Source organism: Coturnix japonica, chromosome 3, assembly GCF_054131305.1.
Source record: "Coturnix japonica strain WE chromosome 3, WE-NBRP24, whole genome shotgun sequence".
Taxonomy (NCBI): Eukaryota; Metazoa; Chordata; class Aves; order Galliformes; family Phasianidae; genus Coturnix; species Coturnix japonica.
The window spans coordinates 59,805,939-59,829,570 of NC_140665.1; the positions used below are offsets into that span (position 1 = coordinate 59,805,939).

The 23,632-nt window shown below is 36.1% G+C and overlaps 1 protein-coding gene across 2 annotated transcripts in view; it reads left to right on the forward strand.

The window, feature by feature from the left end:
* Positions 1–23,632, forward strand: part of FAM184A (family with sequence similarity 184 member A) — a 60,209-nt gene that overhangs the window by 1,453 nt on the left and 35,124 nt on the right. For both annotated transcript variants that reach the window (XM_085541763.1, XM_085541765.1), the window contains exons 2-6: positions 16,401–17,255; positions 18,762–18,897; positions 20,436–20,617; positions 21,193–21,390; positions 23,186–23,308. In XM_085541763.1, coding sequence (XP_085397889.1) covers positions 16,401–17,255; positions 18,762–18,897; positions 20,436–20,617; positions 21,193–21,390; positions 23,186–23,308 — 1,494 coding nt within the window. The remainder of the gene's footprint in view (positions 1–16,400; positions 17,256–18,761; positions 18,898–20,435; positions 20,618–21,192; positions 21,391–23,185; positions 23,309–23,632) is intronic.

Sequence of the window (23,632 nt, forward strand, 5' to 3'; positions counted from 1 at the left end):
AAAGCATATAAAGGTATCTTTAAAAGCACTGTGGGGGATTGCTAGCATTCTTCAAATGTATGCTGAGATGGATGAAGGTGACATGGCACTACAAACAGAGAGAATGAAGAATGCTGGCAGTCACCCAGTGGAGACATATTTCTGCACAGCTGAAGAGATCAGTGAAATAGTGTGTACTGTGGAACACTGTGCACCTTATGTTATTGGAAAACTGATGACTGAGGCATATTTTGGCTTGGCTTTAAATTCAGAACCCGGTGTCTTAATATATTAACTTCAGTCAAATGAAAATTTCAGTGTTTTAAGAAGAAAACAAGTATTAAAATCAGTTTAAGAATCGCTGTGATTTCAGTTGTGAATCAAAATGTTGAAGATATTACTACAGACTTGTGCTTCTTGAAAGGTGCAGCAGGTACCTGGAGAGCATAAATGTATTTTAGATTTACCTTAAGGCCAGTTACACATGCAAGTACTTTCAAATAACAGTTTTTACTTCTACATGCCCTCTGATATCTTTCCCTTTCTTTCTCTAGGAATTACACAGTAGTTTTTAGCTGATTTTAGAAACAGAGTTCCGTTTCTGTGGTGAAACCATGTGTATGTATACCCATGAATTCCACTTCACTAGACATGTGTGCTGTCTTTTGTTAGTGTGTGTCAGATGGCTTGAGAAAAGTGTGAGTTAAATGGGGATAGAAAGGCATAGTGCTGGAATACTTTGAATTTTTGTACTGGAAGGCTTGAAGGGAGTGGAAGTAAGTACTGTGCCTCATTCATAAGATCTATTATGATCTGTAATAGAGTTCTTTTAGTATTCTAAAGATTTTGTGCATGCGTGCCCTCCTGAATGTTTCAGAATGCTGCAAATAGAAGCTACAAGTGGCTTTCTGGTTATGTGTTTAAATAACTGTGAATTAGCTGTGATTGTACGGGGATCTTACAGGTGGATTAGGCTTTTGCAGGATTGGAATCTCATTTGTTTACTTGACTTGCAGAGTCCAGTTAGTCTTTACTTTCTGTGTTTGTGCTCTGTTTTTAAAGTTTAGGGGGAAAACTTGTGACTTTTGCTGATCTTCATGAACCGAAGGTCTGGGCTAAAGAACCATATTTTTGGAGTTAAAATAGGCTGCATAACGAAAACATTCCTTTTGTACCTAATGCAACAGCAAAATAAAGAATTTAAAGATGACATTTAAAAGTATTCCTAAGCTGAGACAGGGGTGCAGATTTTGACTGTTTTCCAGTTGGAGAGTTCTAGCCTGGTGTTTCTGCTTGTTACTTGACCATTCAGAGAGGGAAGCTTAGAAGAGAGAGAGGAAGAAAAAGAAAAAAGCTTTAGGATTATATTTTACCATGATGAAGTTTCCTACCTTCTCTGGGATGTGAAGCCTATGAAGGGAATCCAGCTGCAGGGGAAGAAAAATAAATATGATACTTAATTTCTATAAACAGGAGTTAACTGTCAGAAGATTGTAACAGATTTGTGGAAATAAGCCATCCAAATTGAATGATGGAAAAAAACAATAAGATGTAAGAGTGCATCTGTGAAGGTCTTTTGGCCAAATACTGCTGTTCTAGCTCTGTCAGGTGCTTACTTTTTGTATGTATAGAGTTACTTTCAAGTACTCTAGGGACTTCTTAATAAGTATGCCATCACATGTACATCAGCTTGTGTAATGTCTTTATATAAAATCTTGTGCCTTCCAGCTGTTCCTCCCCTCTCATCCTCTCGTCTTGTTGGTTGATTTATTTTGATCTTCATACTTTTCTCTGAAACTGTCTTGAAGATCTATCAAGTCTCAGTGGATTCAGAACTGGAATCAGGTATTTTATCTGATCAAAACAAAACCACCAACACAGTGTACTGAAAAGGAAATATAAATACATAGGGGGGCATAGTTAACTGGGCAGCTTGTATCTTCTGAGAAAAGAAATACGACTTAGTACTTTTTCCAATCCATGTATAGCTGTTACTATGAGCTGTCAGCAGTAGCAGAAGAGAATGCTTTCCCTGTGGGAAATTGAGGTCATTCATGAAGGGAATGTAAAATTTCAAAGTTAGTAATTCTATGTTATATTTTCACATTACTCAAAGGGAATCTAATGTTTTGGTTGAAACTAAATGGGGAATATAAATAAAGAAGTGAATTTTGGTTTTAATGCTTAGTTTTACTCAGTAACTCAGAGTGAGGCAAAATAAAATGCAATCCTGTTTCACTGAGCATGCTTCTGAAATGTTTTACTGTGTTTTAACTCTTGAAAAAAATATAACTCGATGTAACTTTAATATGTTTAACTCACAGGAGAAGGTAAAACATGTCAGTAGTTAGAAATGTGGTTTAAAAAAAATAACATGATGCTCATGTCATGCTTAAAAACTGCGGAAATTGTAACTGGAGCAATTTTAGGACCTCTTCTTCAGGATAAGCTCCTTATTTTAGACGTTTTGAAAGATTTGTGTACCAGTACGGGGATAAAGTAGCATCTGACACCAAAGATTAAAGCCAAAAAGAAGTAAGCCATGATTATGAGATTGCATATATGTGTTTGTACTACTATGTGCTGAAGTGCTAATGCAGTGTTGTATTATGCTTGCTGCAGATGAAAATATGCATATGTATTTTTTATTACTTTGCATAAGACAACTGGAATAGGAAACAGAAAATTAAGTTGCTGCTTTGGTACTGTCAGTATGGGAGGGCGGGTTTTGTTTTCACGATTACATGAAGAGTACAAGTTCAAGGGTCTTGCTGGCTTATTTTGGTGCTTCCCCCCCACATGCACACAGTTCTTATGCTGTAGCTTTTAGCTTAAGCACTTGTAGTTGAGAAATTCGCATCTTAAATTTGTGTACAAAATCTGTTCTGCAAGCTTTGTGATGTCAACATAAATTATGGACATTAATGAAATAATTTAGATGATCCACTCTGGTATTATGTGGCAAGAATCTTGAATGTTGAGTTGGTTGCGGAAATTTCCTAGATCCTAGTTGCAGAAGTTTTAGATGAATTGAAGGAAGAGTCTATGGAAGAGTCTATAAGTGCCATGCAGGTGCACTACAGTGATTACTGTTTCTATTAGGCTGGTCAATTTCATGACAAGAAAAATAAATCAGAAAAAGAGATGTTTTTCCTTGCTACATGCCTAGAGCAGGATAGATAAATACTGGGATGCTTCCAAAAAAGATAAAATAGTAAACAAACTAGATTCTGGGACTCTTGAAACTACAGTTCTAATTCTGCCATCAGCTTCTTGTATAAATCTGGAAAGTAGTTTTCTTCTTTGTTTTCTCCTTCATTTTCCTGGTTTAAACAGAAGATATTCTTAGCAAAACATTTTTCTTGGCCATGTAGTAGTATGTAGGTTACTCCAAACGTCTGCTATTTGTTTCCCTGGAAGCTGTAACAGATGCAAAGAGCAAAATAACACTATTTGACAGAGCAAATTCTCAGCTACAAAACACTGTTTTTCAACATAGTCACCATCATTAGCTGTGCATTTTCACCAGCAATGGAAAAAGAGTCTGCATGCTGTGCTTGTAGAAATCTTCACATGCAGTGATGACCCACTCTTTCACAGCTGCTATGATATCGTAAATGCTGGGAAAATATTGCCTGTGCACTCCATCTTTCATTGGCCCAAACAGATGGAAGTCAGGAGGCACCAAATACAAACTGTGCACAGAGTGTAGGAGGACAGTGCAGTCAAGACTGGCAGAGTGTTTCACAGTCTTCAAACTGGTTGGCACTATCATGTACTAAGAGAAAGGTTGTCTTCTCTGGCCTTACTATGGAAGTTCAAGCCTTCAGCTTAGTCTGCGTCATGATGTAGCGTTCAGGGTTGATCATTTGTCTGGGTTCCAGGAAGTCTGAAAGGATCGTTCCTATCTCAAAACACATTGTGTATCACTTCTCTCACTGAGGGCTGCATCTTCAGTTTCTTCTTCAATTCATACATCATTCCATGAGCTGCCATTTTGAACTGGACTCATAGTGGTGTCACCAATCTCATCACTGTTAATGATATGATCCAGGAAACTGTCAACTTCGGTCACCTATTGTGTCAGTAGGTCCTGGAAAACTTGCATATAGCATTCTTGCTGCTTCTGTGTGAGAATTTGTCACAAACTTTGTGATATTCCAATTTTGCTACCATAGTTTCCAATGCATTGAAGCAGTTATTTGGCTCCATATGCAGTTCTCTGATTGTAATCCACTGATTTGTGCCGGTGAGCTGATTGAGTCACTCTTCAAATTGTAATATGACAGCTGTTCATGGTCATTTGGAACATAGCTCATCTTTCACATCACTGTTGTCGCTGCTGAAATCCACCACCCACCACCTCACTGTACTCACCTCCACTGTCATGTCTCTATAAACATACAACAAGCGTTGAAGTATGTCAGTGGGTGCATTTGTTTCAGTAGGTAGAGGACACACCCTTCCTTTACATTCACTTCTGTGTAAGACATTGTTTTGTCAGACTGCCCACCTGTTATACAGCAACAAAATGTAATGGAATCTTGGTTGGAAGGTTCAACCTCTACTGCTGTACCATCAGCATCCACCTCTGACGTTGTGGGCCAACATAACAAAATGGGAGGCATTACTTTCAAAACAGTCCTCATATATTTATTTCAAAGAATAAACAACAAATCTGATAATCTTTAATTCATGTTTGTGCTCCTTATTTTGTGAACTTTTTGGCCTGAAAAGATAGACATCTCCCTCCCTCAGCTATCACAGAATGCAGCACTATGGCAGTAGCTATAGAGTTTAGCTTATTAATGAGAATGCTTAAAATGTTGTATTTCTAGTGAAACTTTGTCAGTTTTTATTTGAAAATATTCAGCCTCAATAAACAAAATAGCTACAGCTCTCACATAGGCTTCATTATATATAGGGTTATATGGGAATTTAAAAGAAGAGCCCTTAAAAATAGAGAAGTAATGAGAATCTAAAAGAGCCTCTAGAACTGTTTTGACTTTAGCTGTCATCATGTGGTAGCTGATGCCAGTAACAGTTTTCAAAAGACTCATTTTTCTTTTTTTTTTTTAAGCAACCTTATGTCATCTCTCCAATGTTTGTTAACACTGGCAGTAGGCCAGCGTTTGCTTATAGCTCCAGCATTGCATGAAAAAGACTGAAATTTCAAAAAGGGCGTGATTGACTGCAGATTTGATTTTCAAAATTTTTATGTACATTTCCAGCTGGTAATGTGGGAAGAGATGTTTTGTTGTTTTAACTGCAACAGAGATGATATTGCTGAAGCAGATGTATTAAGATTTTTCTTTTTAAGTTCTGCTAATACAGTTTCTCCACCTCCCCTTTCTAACTCTTCTCACTGTTTTCTGACTATGGCCTCGTAGTCTGCAGTAGTTTTGGTCTTAGCAAAAGTTATTCACAAAGGAGAAGTTTCTCTGTAGCTGTGATGGTTTAAGAACAAAGATGGAACTGTAAGAATTCTTCTTCGGATTTATAAAAGCAGAAGGTATTAGCTTTAACATCAGACTTCTTGTTGAAGGACTTAAGGTTGCTTCAAAGCAATTCCATTGGTGCAGCGATACCTTATATATTTATTTATTTATTAATATGGGGGGAAACTTGGTGGTCTCCAAGTCTCTTGTGAAGAACCTACACAAAAAACTTCACTCTTTGGAGCTGACAACAAGGAGGCGAGGGAAGGTTCATTGTCTTAATTGCTAGATTTTTATTTTATTTTGTAGACTAATTTATCAGTAAAATCTCTGTGTAGCGCTATGAAATTAGATGTGTGTGTCTCTTGGCTCATACAAGGCTGGCAGTGGTAAGCAAGATTTGTGTACTCTTCTATGATATCATCAGTGTCATAGCAATAACCAAAGGCGCTACATTCCAGGAATAACTAGAAGAAACAAAGGTAGTCTGAAGTAGTTAACCATCTTACCCTATTTAATGCTTTATCTGTTTTTGTTTCTTTAACTGTTTTTTAAACAACCTATAGAAGCTTGTACAGAACAGCCTTTTACTTTGCTTGTGGCTTGGTTAGGTTCAAAATGGCAACTTACAAATAGCCATTGTTGAAAAGTTGGCAAAGTCCTTTCTGTTCAAGATGCTCTTGCTAAATGAAACACAACCTTTTAGCTAATATAAGAAGTATGATGTGATGACAAAAAATAAATACATGTAGTTTTATTTTCCTTTATTAAGATGAAAGAAATGATTCCAGCCAGTTTCCTTTAATTTAATTTCTAGAAATGTGAACTATAATGTCTTTAGAAAACAGGTGTGCTGTAATCCAGAGATTATTAATTGAATGATGGTTTTGCTCTTGATGTGAGTGAAAGCTGTAACTTTTAGCAAAGGGTATGTCTGGGACTGCCTTCTCAGATCTAATATTTTCCAGTATGAAAGCTAATGTGTTTGGATAGCTTGTACTGAAATGTACTGCAGTAATTTCTTATGACTGTCTTTGTTGTTTTAAAATTTGAGAAATGAAAATGAAGATAAATTATTCTAGTAATGAAGAATAGATAAAAGAACTTGAAATAGGTTTGTTGTTTTTATTTTTTTGTGCTCTGTATTAGTAAATGTAGGCTTCCTTTCATAAAAGCCCTTTTATTTATATCTTATGGTAATAATCTATCTGAGTTGTGCTTCTAAGCTACTCATGTGTTTCTTCCCAATGTGAACCTGTATTGCCAGTGTTGCAGTATATACTACTTACATCACTTATTTTAAAATTATGTACATCGTGTATATATGAATGGATACATGCTTATGTTGTACCACTGAGTGGCTAAACGTAATTTGAAAATTTTCAGATATTATTTTGTTTGAGTTGTTCACTACTTTGGCCAGACTGGATCAGACTTTGTAGCATTTATTTATAGTCAGTTAAGTTCCTGTGGCATGCAAGTCTTTTAGTTTGTTTTGTTTTGTTTTGTTTTTTTCCTTCCTACTTTTTGTTTTATGCTGAGGTAGATGTTACATAGATTTAACTGCAAAAATTGGGCCCTAATAGAGACTAGAGTCCTTCACTAAGATCAGCTTGTGTGCTCTTTGAGCTGATCTGGAAACAACACTGTGTCCATTGTGTCCATTCTCTCTACTCCTTGGATTCCAGTCTTGCATTTAGTTTCATGCTCTGCTTCATACTTTTTTTGTGTGTATCTCTACAAAACAGCGTAGAGCATTCATAATTTGGTGTTTTGGGTATGTTGTGCCTCACCTCTGGATATCTAAAGTGTAACATTGTACTGCATTCATGTTCAGGCAGGCCTTGCCATTTTCTGTATTGCATATTCTTTGTAAGTGCAAAGCCTAAAGCTAGCTTAATTTCTACTGGTTTGTATTTACCATTTCTTCTAGAATATCAGCTTACAGCTGCTACATTCTGAACTTCATATTATTCTTTACAGATACCTGTTTAATAAAATAAACCTTTTTATTTAATGTGAATTATTTTATATGTAAGTACCCACATGTGTTTGTGTATGTGTGTGTATTTCTAATGGGCCTATGTTCAGTCATCTGAGAAAGTTAATTTTCTGCTTTCAGAAAACTTAGCATGGCAAAGTTGGAAGCACTAATAACATGTCCTCTTACTAGACAATATTAAAAAAAAAAGTGAAATGTTGATCATAGATGTAACATCAGGTTTTGGTGTACGTGGCCTTTTAAAATCTTATCAGAGTCCTGACTGACATGTTGTGTTGGGATCTAGATTTGCTAGTAATTCTTCAGCCTCTTCTGTTCTCAAGAAGCATGGAAAAGGAATTCTTTCAGGCTCTTACAGAAAAGGGTAACAGTTGTTTAAGTGTGTTGAAAGAATGTTTTCTTGTCCGGAAAGCATAAAAACCAGTAGCTTGTCAAATAATTCAGAGTAGTCTCAAGCTGATCTACAATAACTGATTTTATTGAAGAATATTAGAGACTTATAATATTGATATAGGTATTTTAGTGAAGTCTGAGCCTTTACGTGCTTCTCTTGGAAACTTGATAGCTCGTGTGATTCTCCTGACTGGAACCATCCCTTGGTCGAGGTTTCGCGGAGGCGTGGCTGACCAGCCTGTTACTGTCCGCGGTGCTGAACGCAAGGCTCGGCTCAGTCGGCCAGCCTGTTGTTGTCCGCGGTGCTGAGCTCAGGACCGTCTCCTTATTTTAGTTTTACTTCCAGTGACGTCAGGGGTGAATAATTTTTATCTACTGTTATGAAAACCTGTAGATTACCCTATAATCTCTGTAGAGATTCCACTTATTGGTTGTCCAAAGCTTTTGTGTACTCTACGTCATGAGCTACTATATATATCTTACACTGAGTGCTGTAACTTGTAGTTTGATGCTGGCCTCTCCAAAAGAATGATGAAAAGGTGAAAAAGTGAAACTGAGAGCTAGCACTGATGTTTCTCCATGAATTCTGTTGGTAAGCAAATTGAGGTATGTTCGAGAATATTTAAGTTAACAGCAGTGTTTTATTCATACTATCAAAATTCTAAAAGACAGGTTCGAGTCTGAGTTCCTAAAACTAAGGTAGAAAGTATTCTACACAAAATCTGATGATTTATTTCAGGATATAAACTTCACCTAAGTCTTCTGAAAGAACTGCCTTCCAATAATATGAGAATTTAGAAAGTCAGAAACAAAGATGTCTTGTCAAATTTACTAAAAGACAATGTGCTATTTCTGAAAGTTATATAAAGTCTGTTATATTCAAAATTTTTCTTAACTCTCAAAAAAAAAAAATAGGAAATTACATCCTGAGATATTATATAATGCTTTAAAAACAGTCATTTTTATAATTAATCAGAAAAATCGTTTACCTTTTTTGGGTTTTGGACACTTTGAACTTAATATTTTGCTATGTGTTTTTGTTTGTTTTGCCAATGGCAAACTAATGTTACCTACTGAATGTTAAGTCAGTTGCTCAGCTCTGAGAAGTTGTCCATGCCTTGCTTCGAAGTCAGTACAAACATGTTAGCTAAAGAAATCAATGAGAAGCAGCCCAGTGACTAAAGAATAACTTGGAGTAGTTCTTTGGCCTGTCTTGTTTTTCTTGCAGTGAGGTCTAATCATATAGCAGATGTGTCAACCATATTCTAGTAAGATGATTAGAAGTTAAATGTGTTTCTTTCTCACCAGGAGGCAGATTGCAGAATTTGTACATCTGTCACTAAATCTTTTTTACTGTTGTTGGTGCTGCAGTATGCTTCTCAAGATTTAACTATCTTAGCAAGTTGCCTGGAGCTAATTGTGATTTGTGATGGTTGTGTCTTGATTGTTAGAGGTTAATATTCCAGAACCAAAAAGGGGCTTTAATTGGATGATGCTGGCAATTATTCTGTGCCTTGCCCAGCCCAAGGACATTGGGTTGTAGTGACTAATATATGCTTAACTAGTCTTAAGAAACAGTTGATTCTTACCTGTATGTAGAAAAAAAAAAAACATCTAAATGTTCATTAGAGGGCTGTGAATGATTACATTTGCAAGTCTGTCCTTTTGTCACAGTGGAATTATCTGCCCTTTTTGATCAACTCCTATGTGTTCTTAGTTGTGAAAATAAGCATGCTTGAAGTCATCTGATTAATTTGACTCTCTAATTCACGTATCTAATTTTTTGCATAACAAATTAGGAAGGCATGTATAGCTGGTCTTTTACTCCTGTGTTTGACTACCTAATTGGTGTGTTATCTGCTGAGTGTCCCAGGAAGCTGTAGCTGATGTTGAAACGTGCATTTCTTGGCAGATACACCTTCACATAATGTATATCTTCCTTAACACTTCTTTTATTTAAAAGCCTACATTACATTCAAGCTGAAACTATGTAGTAGACTGCATAGCCTATGTTTAGTTTAATTGTCTCTATTCTTAAACTGGAAAAGAGAAGGAGTTGTATTTACTATACATATTTCACTTGGCAATATGTCTTGTATAGAATGGGGGGTGAGGTATTGATTAGAGGGCTTCAGCTCATTTTATGTCTATCTGGAGTACAATACAGTATTAACAGACGTGAATTTTCTTTCCAGTGAAGCTTAAGAATTTTATAAAGTAGCTTGCATTGCTTTTTTTGCAGATGTTGACAAAGGATTGAGAGAATATGTGACTTTTTGCATGGCCAGGTTTCTTTAGCTTGTGTTGATCTTTGTGTTTTCTGATTTGTTTTGTTTGTTATTGGAGTAGAAAATAAGTTCAGTTCTTTGTAAGAGCAAGGGAATTTGTCATTACTTAATACTTCAGTAACCAGACCATTATTCCTTTCTGCTTCTTTTTGCAGTGTTTATCTTCAGGGATGTTTTCTTTTGCTTTTATACACTACTGTCACTAAAATTTCATTTTAATGACACTGCATTTAATTTGTTGGAATCTTTTCATAGTGTCCTAGTGTGTTTTGTATCCTTATGCTGCTGTAGAAGACTGCGTAAAATATAAGAGGTATATTAGGAACTTGCTGAAAATTCTGTAGCAAATTAACAAGTGCAAATATTTAAATTTCTGTCAGAAAAAGGGAAACATTCATGAAATGTACTTAGCTCTGTTGGTATGTATATTGGGTTTATATGACATGGTTTTGGTAGTGGGGGGCGTGGCTGCAGGAGCAGCCTCTTAGTAGAGTCCAGCAGCTACCCCATGTCAAATCAAAGCCAGCTCCAGAAGTGTCAGGCTGCTGACCCAGAATGAGCAATGAGCAGATTAAAGAAAGGGAAAAACTGTTGCACAATAGCAGATGGGAGAGAGGAATGAGAAAATAAGAGCAAATCAGCCCTGAAGACAGCAAGGTCAGTGCAGAAGGAGGGAAGGAAGTGCTCCAAGTGTGGAGCAGAAGTTGCCTGCAGCCCATGGAGAGGCCCATAGTGGAGCAGTTCCCTGCAGCCCATGGACACTGTGTGGAGCAGATCTCCACATGCAGCCCACAGTGCAGCAGTGGATGTGGCTTGAAGGAGGCCACAGCCTAGGGAGAGTCCCCATGGTTGCAGGCCCCGGGGCAAAGTTGCAGCCCATAGAGAGGAGCTTGTGGTGGGGCAGGAGGGCTCAGGCAAATGCCACCCATGGGGCCCCATGCTGGAGCAGTGACATCCTTGAGGATGGACAGATATGGAGCTGTATTGGAACAGTGCTAGAGGAGCTGCAGCCCATGGGAACACCACATGGGATCTATTTGGGAGGGACAGCATTCCACAGGAGTGACCCTATGCTAGAGCAGGGGTAGGGAATGACCATGGAGGAGTGGCACAAATGATGTGTTATGGACTATTCACAGCCCCTGTTGCCATGCCCTGCTCAAGAGGAGGAAATAGAAGAAGATAGGTGAGAAGAAGATTCTTTTTATTCCTCGCTGTTCTATTCTGCTAACAATAGGCAATAAGCAGCATTAGACTTTCCTGCACCTAGTCCTTTTCTAATGACCTGGAAGTAATTGTTGAGTGACATCCTGTTCTTATCTCAGCCCACAAAGTATTTCATCATATTTTTTGTTGTTGTTGTTTTTGTTTGTTTGTTTTCCTATTGAGGAAAGGGGGAGTGAGAGAACAGTTGTGTAGTGATTTGCTGACCATTGGTATTAATCCACAACTGTATTCATTGAGCTTGCGTGTGTTTAATGTTCCTTATCATAAATAACATTTACACTTTAATGGAAGAGATATTATTTTTGAAGATGTATTATACGCAGTCTTTCTAACCCCTTAAGCTATAGGTAGGAAAAATCCTCTTTAAATATAGGTTATATTTAGGGAAAGGACTTGCTAAAACTAAATGAGAAGGGAAAGCTAGGTATCAAAATCTTTCCTGCTTATTAGAACCTTTCCTGACTGTGGCAGAGGAAGAGGAGTGTGTTAAATGCTAGAAATAAGTTTCAAGCTTAGCCAGCAAATAAGTAAACAATATATGTATATTTCATTGCACTCTTTATACACATATATAAATACACATACACACACGCACACATTAAGCAGAATTTATATATGCATATAAAGAGTGCAGTGAAATATACATATATCGTTTACTTATTTGCTGGATAAGCTTGAAACTTTGAAAAAGTAATTAGACCTGAGCAGGTTTGTTTTCTCAGTGAAATGCTTTATTCTACAAAGCAGTTTTTTTTCTACACTGTCTCTTAAAGTTAAGATAACATTCATAATTCTACTGAAGAAAAAATGTTTTGGAATCCGCATTGTCCATAGAATAGTCTTTAAAAGTGCTTCAGAGTAATTTCTTGATATTCTATGAATATATTTTTTGTATATAGCTTACTTGGATCATTCTCAATGTTTCTGTGAGGTGATGGATAGTTTTGCAATATGCCACTATTTTAGGGGTGGTTTTTTTTTTTGTTTGTTTGTTTCCTTTTTATTAAAAAACAACAAAAAACAAAAAACCCCACAAAAAACAACCAAAAAACCCAACAGAAACAAAACAAACAAAAAAACACAGATTTTTATAGTAGGAGTCAGATCCAGGCAATTTTATTTGGGAGACTGAATATGTATGTAAACTGACATGTGCATCATACAGACCTGTGTGTGCCTCCAGGAAAGAGGCCTTGAGCTAATTATTTAACATGAAGTTGCACGCAAATGTCTCTATTTAAAAATAATAATAATAAAAAAAAGAGTAACAAATTCTTGTGAGCATACTTAGATGTGTTCCCTGATTTAAGATCTCCAGTATTTTCTGAACTGCTACGTTAAAAAAAAACAAAAAAACAAAAAAAACCCAAAAAAACAACCAGCCCCCCCCCCCCCCCAAAAAAAAAAAAAAACAGAAAAAACAAATAAGCACCAACATATGCTGAAGAAATTAGACTTCTTGATTTTTCCTTCAATCATTCTATATCATATCAGCTCTTAGAGATTTTGTTTTGCTGCTTAGGATAGTTCTTGATGCCCAGAACTTGAGTCCTTGACGAAGATCCTCCTTTGACTGACCTTGGTGTGAAACTCTGAACAAATTTACTTACATACTTTTTGTCTGGTTAATCTCTGGAACAGTAAGAGTTAACATCTCACAATTAATGTAGAATGAAATACGGTAATAGCACAGATTTAGCAAACCATTACAATTTAAATATTCTTTGATCATTTTGATCTTTCTATTTGTTTCCCCAGTTGTTCTCCTGTCTCTTCCACCCCTCATTACCCTTCCCCACCTCAAAAGAAAAAATAAAGAAGTATGTTATTCTGACTAGTTAAGATAATTCTTGCTTCAGATACCGACATTAGCGAGCATTTCCACAAAAATTATTTAAATGAAAGAGCAAGACTTGTTTCATTGCATGCTTAGTTATTGAAAAATGATGTAATTTCAGTGAAACCATACATAGATAAATTTAAGAAAAGAAAAAAAAAACAGCTTTTTATGATGAGTGTGTAGTGGAAACTAAATGGTTGAAATCATGACACTTGGAATGGTAAGACTTAATACAGAGTTAGATTTGAAGGTGAAACAGTATAATAAAATGTTAGCCTTGACTAATAGTAAAAGTAATGAAATAGTGAAAGCCTGAACGATAAAACAGGGAATTTTATTATTATTGTTTATTATTATTTAAGACTTTGGTTTGTTTTAAGTCTAAGAACTTAATTTATTTTCAGATAGAGTATGTTTTGAGGGCTGGGAAGTAATGTCATGTTCTTGCCCTGTTTGGATCTTAGAACAGTCAGACCGGTGTAGTTTGACTAGCTTTTTTGGAGATATGCTGTTGGAGGAAGATGCTCCAGCTGCAGACTCTGGATGTCGCTTCTCTGTTTGTCATATTGTGCACCTAATGTGCTGGCCTGGCATTTATGAAGACTTTCAGTAGACCAGATGGCTAATGAACAAATACTCTTTCTTCCATTATTGCAGTGTTGTCCAAGCAATCCTGGCCTGAAATTCAGGGCTTAAGGAGTCTTGTTATGTTGCCAGCAACAGAAAGGCCTGAACTAACAAAGCATCTGTATTTACAGTATTTTCCCTAGGGAACAGAAACTCTTTGTAGTTGAAAGAATTTTATTTATTTATTTAAGTAAAGTAAAAATAGAAACAATATGGACGTGTGTAGGTTTTGGGTAGGGAGGGACATACGTTATTTTATTTTTTTTTTAAAAGGGAGAGTAGCTTGAGTGTTAGATTTAGCAATAACTTGGTTTCCCCTTTGAAACATTTGAGCAGGGTTGTCTCTTGATTATGATTAAAGAAAAATATGTCATTAAAAATGTCACTTCAATTGTTATATGGAAAAAGCTTCAGAGTTTATCTGGTGGAGTTCTATGTACAGCTAGTAATAATGCATGAGAAGGAATAAAATATTATTATCTGCTGTCTACTTCATGTATCTGTTAGTAATGTATTTATATGAATGCACTTGTAATTGTGGAGAACTTTTCTGAACAATTATAATTTTTTTTTAGTCCTACAGGAAAATACTTCAAAGCTATTATATTTTTAATCTACTAAGGAGCAGATATTTAGTAAAGACATATTTAAGTATAACTTACTTTAGTCAGCAGAGAGGAAGAAAAGGAGGAAAATGGATGTTTTGCTCATTGTAATGGAGAAAGTGGTCATTCTGGACTGCAGTAGATGATATGAATTAGTTTTTTGTAGCTATACAATAATTCCTGGAATATGTGATTTTAACATCTCTATTTTGTAAACTTCAGCTTTTAAATTTGTATCCCACTTGTATCTGTGGGTAATGACTTGTCCTTAGAAAAGTCTTGTTATTGTTTCCCAGTGTATCATAGTACTTTCTGTGTTGAACTGCTCACTTCTCTTTTACCTACTGATAGAGTCAGTCAGGCTTGTTGGTTTGTGTGTTCCAAATTGTTAATAAGTTACGCATGAATGATTCATTGTTGGCACTGTAGTTTTGTTGCAGCATATTAAAGAGAGGTGCATTCTTGGGGTGTTTCAAACTGGTGGCTGAGGCATCGACAGGCACTGGCAGCAGCACCAAAGTGTATATTGAAAACAAGGCATGTCAGTTGGGTGAGGCTGAATGTAGTGCTCTGTCTCAGGGGTCCATTTGTTGAGTCTGAAATGAAGGTTTACTAGAGATATAATTTGTGTGTGTGTGTGTGTGTGTGTGTAAGGCACATTAGTTTGCTGTTTTTCTAAAAGGTATCACTTCTGATTTCCATGTTAACTTCAGAAGAACAAACCACTCATTTGTTTTGATATTCTCTGTGCTGCAAAATTTATTTGGCACCTAATACTATTATTAAGGTGTACTATGTGGTTTTTAATTGGAAAAACATTCATTCTATCATGATTGAGTTGCTGGCTGAAGCAGATGACCCAAGTGAAGCTGGCTATGTAAGAATATAATATCTGGTTTGAAGCTATAAATGTTTCTTAGCCAAATAGTCAAATGTCTTTCAGATACAGTTTTGTCTGTATACACTAATGCTAATGAAGAAAAAGATTTCCTTAGTTATACTCCATGTGGTAGAGCTAAATAGTTCAGTGCTTGATTTTTGGCATAAAAAGGTCATTACTGATTTTGTTACTAATGCTATTACAGTTCATTGGACTGAATCACAGAGTATTTTGTTAGACTCTTATTAGTTATGCTACTGTTTTGCATAAAAGGTATTAAGACCTTTAGCAGACAATTTCATATTATTTTTTACAGTATAAATAGTTTCTTCACTGATGTATTTGTAAACATACGCACACATCTGTATGTTTGTGAGATACATCCCATGAGATATATATGGTTACTCTACTCAATACTGGGTGAAAGTTTTAGTTTTGCTGACTTTACAGTTAGCTTCAGCTGCCTTGCTCCCTCAGTTCCCCAAGCTGCTGTCTCCCTTTTCTGTTCAACTGACTTACTAGCTGGAAGGTTAGCAAGTTTATGTAGCTAGAAACCTCAGATTTTAGGACGTTTGGATTTGCAGGTTGTATAATAGATAAACTAAAAACAACTTGTATCTGGGCATCCTACAGGTCTGTAAACCAGGACAACCAGTGCAATTTAGGCATGTCTAAAACAGAATAGTTAAGAATAGCAGCTGAAAAGTGGGGGATTTAAGATTTGGAGTTTATTAGTGCAGGAAAAGAAATTGGAGCATATATTGTTTCGGCAGAAAACTTCTGTTCAATTTTGATGTTTTGTTTTTTGTATGTATAATGTGCTTTTTTCACCACTGGAATTTACAGCAGCAACATGTGTATATAAAGGCAAACTTTTAATCAGCAAAATTGTAGGTTGCAGACTGTAGAAGGCCAGTTCCACAACATGTGTAAGACTGTAATGACAAATACAGAATTTATGCAGTCAAATTCGTAAGAACATTTGGTGTCTCACTTGTATCAGGAAAACATGCCAGATTGTCAAAGTAGCAAAATGCCTAGGGTGCTTTTAATTTTTATTTTTTTATATAGCAGTTAGCCAGAATGCCTTTTCTCAGTATATTATTGTTTCGTTTTTGTAGGTAATATATGCTTTGAACACTAAAAATGATGAACATGAAGCTGCTATCCAAGCCCTTAAGGATGCCCATGAAGAAGAAATTCAACAAATTCTTGCAGAGACAAGGGAGAAGATCTTGCAGTATAAAAGTAAAGTTGCAGAAGAAATGGATCTTAAGAGAAAGATCCAGGTTTTGGAGGAGTCACTGGAGGATCATAAAAAAATGAAACATCAGGCCTTGACAGAATTTGAAGCATATAAGGATAGAGTTGAAGACATGCAGCTTTGTGCAGAAGCCCAGCATGTCCAACGTGTAGTGACCATGTCAAGAGAAGTAGAAGAGATTAGAAAGAAATTTGAGGAAAGGCTACGAAGTTTCATACAGTTGCAAGTGCAGTATGAAAAGGACAAGCGTTCAGCTCTGGAAGACTTGCGAGCTGCACATAGGCTTGAGATTCAAGAACTTCTGAAGACCCAACAGAGTCAGAATGCAACCTTGAGTAAGGGACAAGAAAAGCTAGAGGAACTGCACAGACTGGAGCTTGAAGACTTGAATAATAAAGTTGAGGAACTGAGACTGGAAAGAAAAAAGCTCATTGAGGACTATGAAGGTAAACTTAGCAAAGCACAATCCTTCTATGAACATGAACTTGATTCATTGAAAAGATCCCAGCTTTTTACAGCTGAAAGTCTGCATGCTTGCAAAGAAAAAGAGGTGGAGCTAAGGAAAGAGTTTCAGAACCAAGAAAGTATTTTACGGAAGAATCTGGGAAAACTTAAAACTGAATTGCAAATGGTCCAGGATGAAGCAGCCAGTCTACGGGAAAAATGCCAAAAGCTTCAGGTGGCGCTTAGTACAGCAGAAAACAATGTTCAGGTGAGGTCAATACCATGATGTTCCACAAATTAGTTCATTTATTTCTTTTCCAGTTTAGGCTGCCAGACTGTTACACTGAGATGACTGAAACATGTAAACAAAATTTTATACTACTCAAAATTGTTTTTCATCCACTCTAGATATTTTATTTATAGTATTTAATTTTTCCAGACTGAATTAACATGTATTTGTTTATATTCCAGTAGACTCTAGAAATCCTAATCATGGGAAAGTTTTGTTCTCCCTATACAAGCAAAGTGACTTGCTTTCCACTACACATGAAGTTCCAGTCATATCACCCAAAGTGTATCACCCATATACTGGACAGAATATTCAAAACCATATCCACTTAAGGAAGAGAAATAAAAAGTCTTGCACAAGTATGTTTTCCTTAGTTCTTCATGTAAATTCATCCGTACTTCCTAAAACAAAAGGTTCAGAGTGGGAAGGAGGATGCTGGTGACTGATAATGTCTGAGTTGTTATGCTGATTAATTGAAATGCTTTCTAGAAAAGCTGAGAAACAACTGAATATATTTTAAGAAATTTAATGGAATGGACTGCAGAGAAGATGAATATTCTGAATATTCAGTGGTTGTAGAGATCATTGGTGACTATATGACCTAAGCATCCAGAGTGTTAAGAACAACAGGTTTTTGAGAACAACAACAACAACAACAACAAAAAAAAAAAAAAAAAAACTTTCTGGATGTTTGCTTTGTTAGCTTTATAATTAAAAAAGCCTTCTGTGATGTCTTTACAGACAGTGACTGAAATGCTGCATATGTTTTCAGTTATTTCAATTTTGAAGTTGCTCTTCAATGCTGATATTTCTTGTCCATAAGGAAGGACAAGATATCTCAGACTTACAAAGGCAGGTCTTTTGGTCAGCAGAGAGATAGGACTCCGTATGCTGTCCTTAAAGGAAAAGTTTTTGTAAAGTACTACTCGCTTTTTCTAACTGTGCCTAGGTATAAAGATCTCTGTGGAGGAGCTTAAATATTTCACTTTTGGCAGTCTTAGTAAGTCTCGTGCTTCCGAATATCTTAAATATGATTGTTATAGTAATTCTGGAAGCATCCAGAACTTCATTGTCTTGAGCTGAGATATTCCACCATCTCTTCCCATTTATAATCTAATTTCAGCCAATCCTTTGGACTGTTTTGCTGTTGTCTTGTGTAATTGCTATAGGTAAAAGAACAGTCCCTTCTTCCTGTATCAGAAGATTAATACAGTAGAGTCTTTTTTCCAGTCTTCAGAGGGTCTTCCAAAAGTCCATTTCCAACTCTGTTTAATTAAAGAGACGAAAAAACTGTTTCCTTGTCATGCCATGTATCTTCTATGATAATTTTGGAAATACACATCATGGATGTGATGATAATATTACAAGACTTTAGCTTGTGTTAAAATAAAATTTGTTTGCTGACAGGTCTTTTCTGTACCTTTTCACCAAGTACTCATATGAACGTTATTCTACATATATAATGTTATACCATGTTTCCTGTAGGTTCTTCAAAAACAGCTAGATGACGTGAAGGAGGAGGAGATGTCATTGCTAAGCAAACATAAAGAAGTGGAAAGTGAGCTAGCAGCTGCCAGAGAACGCTTACAACAGCAGGCCACTGATCTTGTTCTCAAAGCCAGTATGTATGTTAGTAATGTAATCGGAAAAATGCTCTTCGTCCATTAATTCTAGCTTTTTTTTTTTCTTTAAAGCTTGTGGTGGTTTACCATGCCTAAGGGCTGCTTAATGCTCTTCATAGAGTGATAGAATTGTCCAGGTTGGAAAAGACCTTAAAATTCATGAAGTCCAACTGCAACCTAACCATACCCTAACTCTAACAACCCTCCTCTACCAACTACTAACAACGTCTTACTACCTACTACTAAAAGCCCTCCATGTTTCTGACAAGCGTTCTTTTATTAACTGTTTTGATACTTCATAGTTTGCACTTAGAATCTTTTTATGTGTAATTAATTGTACGCAAGTACAGTGTTTTACTTTGTGTGCTCTGTATATATCTTCAAGATCTTGAATCATCTTGTATTAGCTATAGTGTTTTGTAATGATTTAATGTATTAGCTATAGTGTTTAGTAATGATTTCTTGACACTATCCTTGTTTAATACGCTTCTGTCTTGCATCTGTGTGTTCTCTATATAGTCACCAAACCATTATTCCTGTTTCTCCATCATTTTCATTTGCTTTGTGATTTCACTGAGGCAGTGGTACTTTGCTTTACCCCCACCTTCAGAAGATATGCAGTTTATTGGTTAATAAATTTGTTAGGATTTTCCTTATAGCTATTTTCTTGTGGCCTAGCTCCTGAGTAGTGTGTGTAAATGTGGCCTGTACCAAGGCTTTATTTCTGTCCCTCAAATGATGAGACAGTTCTGCAGATGAGTCTAGTTGTATTTGCCATCTGGGGAGATACCTAGGACATACACACCATGCTTGTAAGGGATTGGAATAGGCTAGGTTCTGTATTTTGAAAATATAGAGGCCATTTGGGACTCAAAACTGCAAGGTCCTTCTGGATGGAAATAGCTAAAAGGAATATGTTTCCTGCTAAGGCAATCTCAATCATAGTTTTCAAATGGGTCTCTGATCTTCCAGAAAACAAAAAGGCATCAAAAGCAAGCCTCTGACCTGCAAAGATTTAGGTCATGCCTTTCTATAACAAGAATGAGTTGTAATGAATCTTTTAGTCATAGCCTCACAGCAAAATGAACAAAGTAGAATTCTGTAATTTCTACATAGATTGCATGCTGATTAAATTATGAATTTAATAACACCTCTTTGCCACTGGACGTCAGTGTTTTGTTTTCTTTTATGTAGCTTTTTGTGGGGCAAAAATGCGTGGTTTTAGGAGAGGTTAGTTCTTTGGAATTGATTGTGTGTGTTCTTAGACCTGCTTACTTCTGTATTCTCTTGGAATCAGCATGCAATTTTGAAGCAGAGAAATTGAAACTAAAGGAGCCCTAGCACCAAAGCCTCTGCAATTGTTGGGTGTTTTAACAATAAAAATGAAAAAGAGTAAAATGAAAGGGAATGTAAGCATTGCATCACGGAGATCCATGTGAAAATTTCCACTGAAGTTTTTCTAGAAATCATTAGCGTATGAATGTGTACTTCACTTACAAGACCAATGACATGAGGTTTTAAAGAGTTTTGTTTTTAGGTCACATTGGAATGCTTCAAGCTACCCAAATGACACAAGAAGTTACAATCAGAGATTTGGAATCAGAAAAGTCTAGATTAAAAGAGAAACTATCCCAACTGGAAGAGGAAAGAAACTTACTACAAAGCAAAACACAGAGTCTGGATGAGCGACAAAGGCAGCAGATTCTGGCTTTGGAGAAGGTTAGACAACTTAATTGCTTCAGCTGAATGAAAGCAGACTTGAATTTATATCGAAAAAGTGAATATGTTTTATGTTCTACCTGGTTTGGACCAGTATTAGTTTGTTCCAAGTGTACCTCATGTCGCAACATAGAATAAATAATGTAGACTGTAAAGTGAGAACAAAGGGAAGTTAGGTTAGATACTGTTCATATTCCTTCAGGCATCTTAAAAACAACACCATTTCACTTATTACGGTAAGAGCAGATACCTAATATCAAAAGTGTCTTGTTAGGGAGAAAGGTGAAGTAAGTAACAACTTTTTTAAAAGATTATCTGAAGATCTGTATATGCTGGAAAACCGTGAAGTGAAATTTTCTTCAGACTTGATACTTGATCGCTCTTTCTTCAGATTAAATAGTACAAAACACAGATTTTGATACAGATATACTGTTTTGCCTGGATATACTTACACTGTATCAGTATCAGTAAAGTTTTATGTATTTCCTCTTAGTTTCCCCCTACTATTCTCTTTGAATTGCAATAGGATTTTGTTACCCTTGGATACAAATGGTTTTTTTCTACATCTTTTCTAGAAAGTAAATGAAGCAAGGGAGACGCAGCGTGAATATTATGAGAAGGAGTTGGTAAAACTGCAAGCAAGATTAGAAGGAGAGGCCGCACAGTTGAAAGAGGCTCATTCAAAAACTTTAGAAGAATTGGCATGGAAACACCATACTGCAATTGAGGCTGCACACAGCAGCGCTAATAAGGATAAGAAAAAACTGCAGATGGTAGGTTTGTTTTCTTTGAATAATCAAATTCAAAAAATGCAGATGGTGTAATTTGAACCCTGTAGTGCGTCATTTTGTCGAATGGCAAATTTTATCTGCAGACTTACTGAACCACTCTGAAGAAACTGCTCAACCTTTTTTAAAGTAATATATATCTTACAAAACAATAACAGAAAACTCATGCTCTTCTCTTTATAGAGAAGAATTCTCAACTCAAAACAATTTGCTTCGTAATGAAGACTGGACTACTACTTTTTAATTTAATAGATGTGTTTTTCCAGTTCTTGTGGCCCATGAATGGTTGATATTTCATGTGAGATCAGTTACTCAGCATCTTGAAACTGGAAGGCTTGCTGCTGTCATAGAACTGGCCTTTTGGGATAAGAGCAAAATGTTTTTGCTGTAGTCACTGATGCTTAGGGAAGGTTTTATATTGAGGCACACTGTGACATTCTTGCCTTTTGTAAGTAATTAAATTAGCTTCCAGAATGCAATAGTCTTTCCATAGGACTGGTTAAAATATTTGAATCTTTTGTTATTGTAGAACATGTTTGCATCAATGATGTTTTTATTAATTTACTTCACGTCCCAGCTACCTTAGAAAACACTGTCTTGAAGAATTAGTTACTAAAATTAATGTAGAGAGTAAAACATCATAAAATAGTTCTTCTTAAGTCATTAAATTAGAGGTGTTCCCTATTCTAACTATAAATGTGAGAATTGTGAAACTTGATTCTAGTCAGGGGAAGTTAACTTATATAGGGGTGTCAGAGTCTAGATCTTAATAAATTTTAATCGCTGTACTGTCTCATCTATGTATGAAATATATCTTGAATCACACTTGGGGAGTTTTGAGTAATTCAAGAGAGAAACAGATGGTCTCAGGTGGTGAGAGGTGTTGAGCTTAATCTGTGGAAGAAGCATGATACAAGAAACCTTTGGATAGAGGATATGGAGATTTCTTTTGCACTGAAAGACTAGGAAAGTCATCTGGTAGTCTTTGGAAATAAATGATTTAAATTTCTTTTTATCATTTTTTCCATCTATGGAATGGACTGCTGCCATTTTTGTAGCTTATCAGAAGATAAAAAGATGAAAATAGAAATGCTAATAATTTTTAGTACTGCACAGCTGAACTGAGAAGTGTCATAAAGAATCTGATTACTCAGTTATCAGAATGGAGTCTGAATAGCACCAGTGAAATTTTGCAGACAGCAGATTTCATGATACAAACAGAACAAGTCTAACTTAACAAGCATTAATTGTCATGTGGTGAGTTATATTTACCTGGTAAAGAGAGCATACATTTGTTATATTGTACAGCAGTGCATTATTCAAAGTACAGCCCTCTATTTTGTCACTTTATCCAGCTTCTACCACAAAGAGATTTCTTTCAAGCTGTCTATAAACAGCTTGAAATAAGTTTTTATTGCATATTGCAATAATAGACTGCTTGAGCCAATAAACTACTAGGCTTATTATGCTCACCACCAGCTCTAATAATCAGATGAGGAAGGGTCAGCATCCATTTCTTCTTGGAATGAGCTGGATGACAATACATGCTGTCTTCCAGCTCCCTTAGAGTATTATGCCTTTTTATGACAATATTTTTCCTCTTTAATTTTTCTGCTATGAATCTCCCTTTCCCCAGAATCTTACTGATGCTTCAGTTGTGCTTTTTGTATCATGCAAGGCTCTGATCTATGTATTTTCTTGTAACAGTTCTGAGATATTACTGATTTCTTAGGAGTCTGAGCCAAGATATTTAATATTTCTTTCACACTTATTTCTGAAGGAGTTAGAGCAGCAGTTCGAGAAGGAGAAACTGCATTTGGAGGATGACAAGAATCAGCTTCGACAGCAGCTGGAAAACCTGAGGGAAGAACTGACAACGAAACTGACTTCTGCCAATCAGGAGGCAAGAGTCAACTTTATTGTATCAGCTAACATTTCTGTGCTTGAGATTGCATTTAATCAATAATGATCTTGTACTCCATTTATGCTTAGAGTCCTGTGCAAAGCCAAGACTACACTGTTCAGTCTGTGTATTGCATTAGTTCTATTAAAAGTAGTATATTCTTCAAGCATGGTAAGTTACTTGACTGCTTCTGAGCAATGGCTTAACTGTCTTCTCCAAAAACATCAAAACAAAAAACAAAACAAAACAAAACAAAAAAAAAATTGACAAGAACAGTCTTGCTTGTCTTAACTCTGCTTATCTTCTCATTAGATATTTAGATCT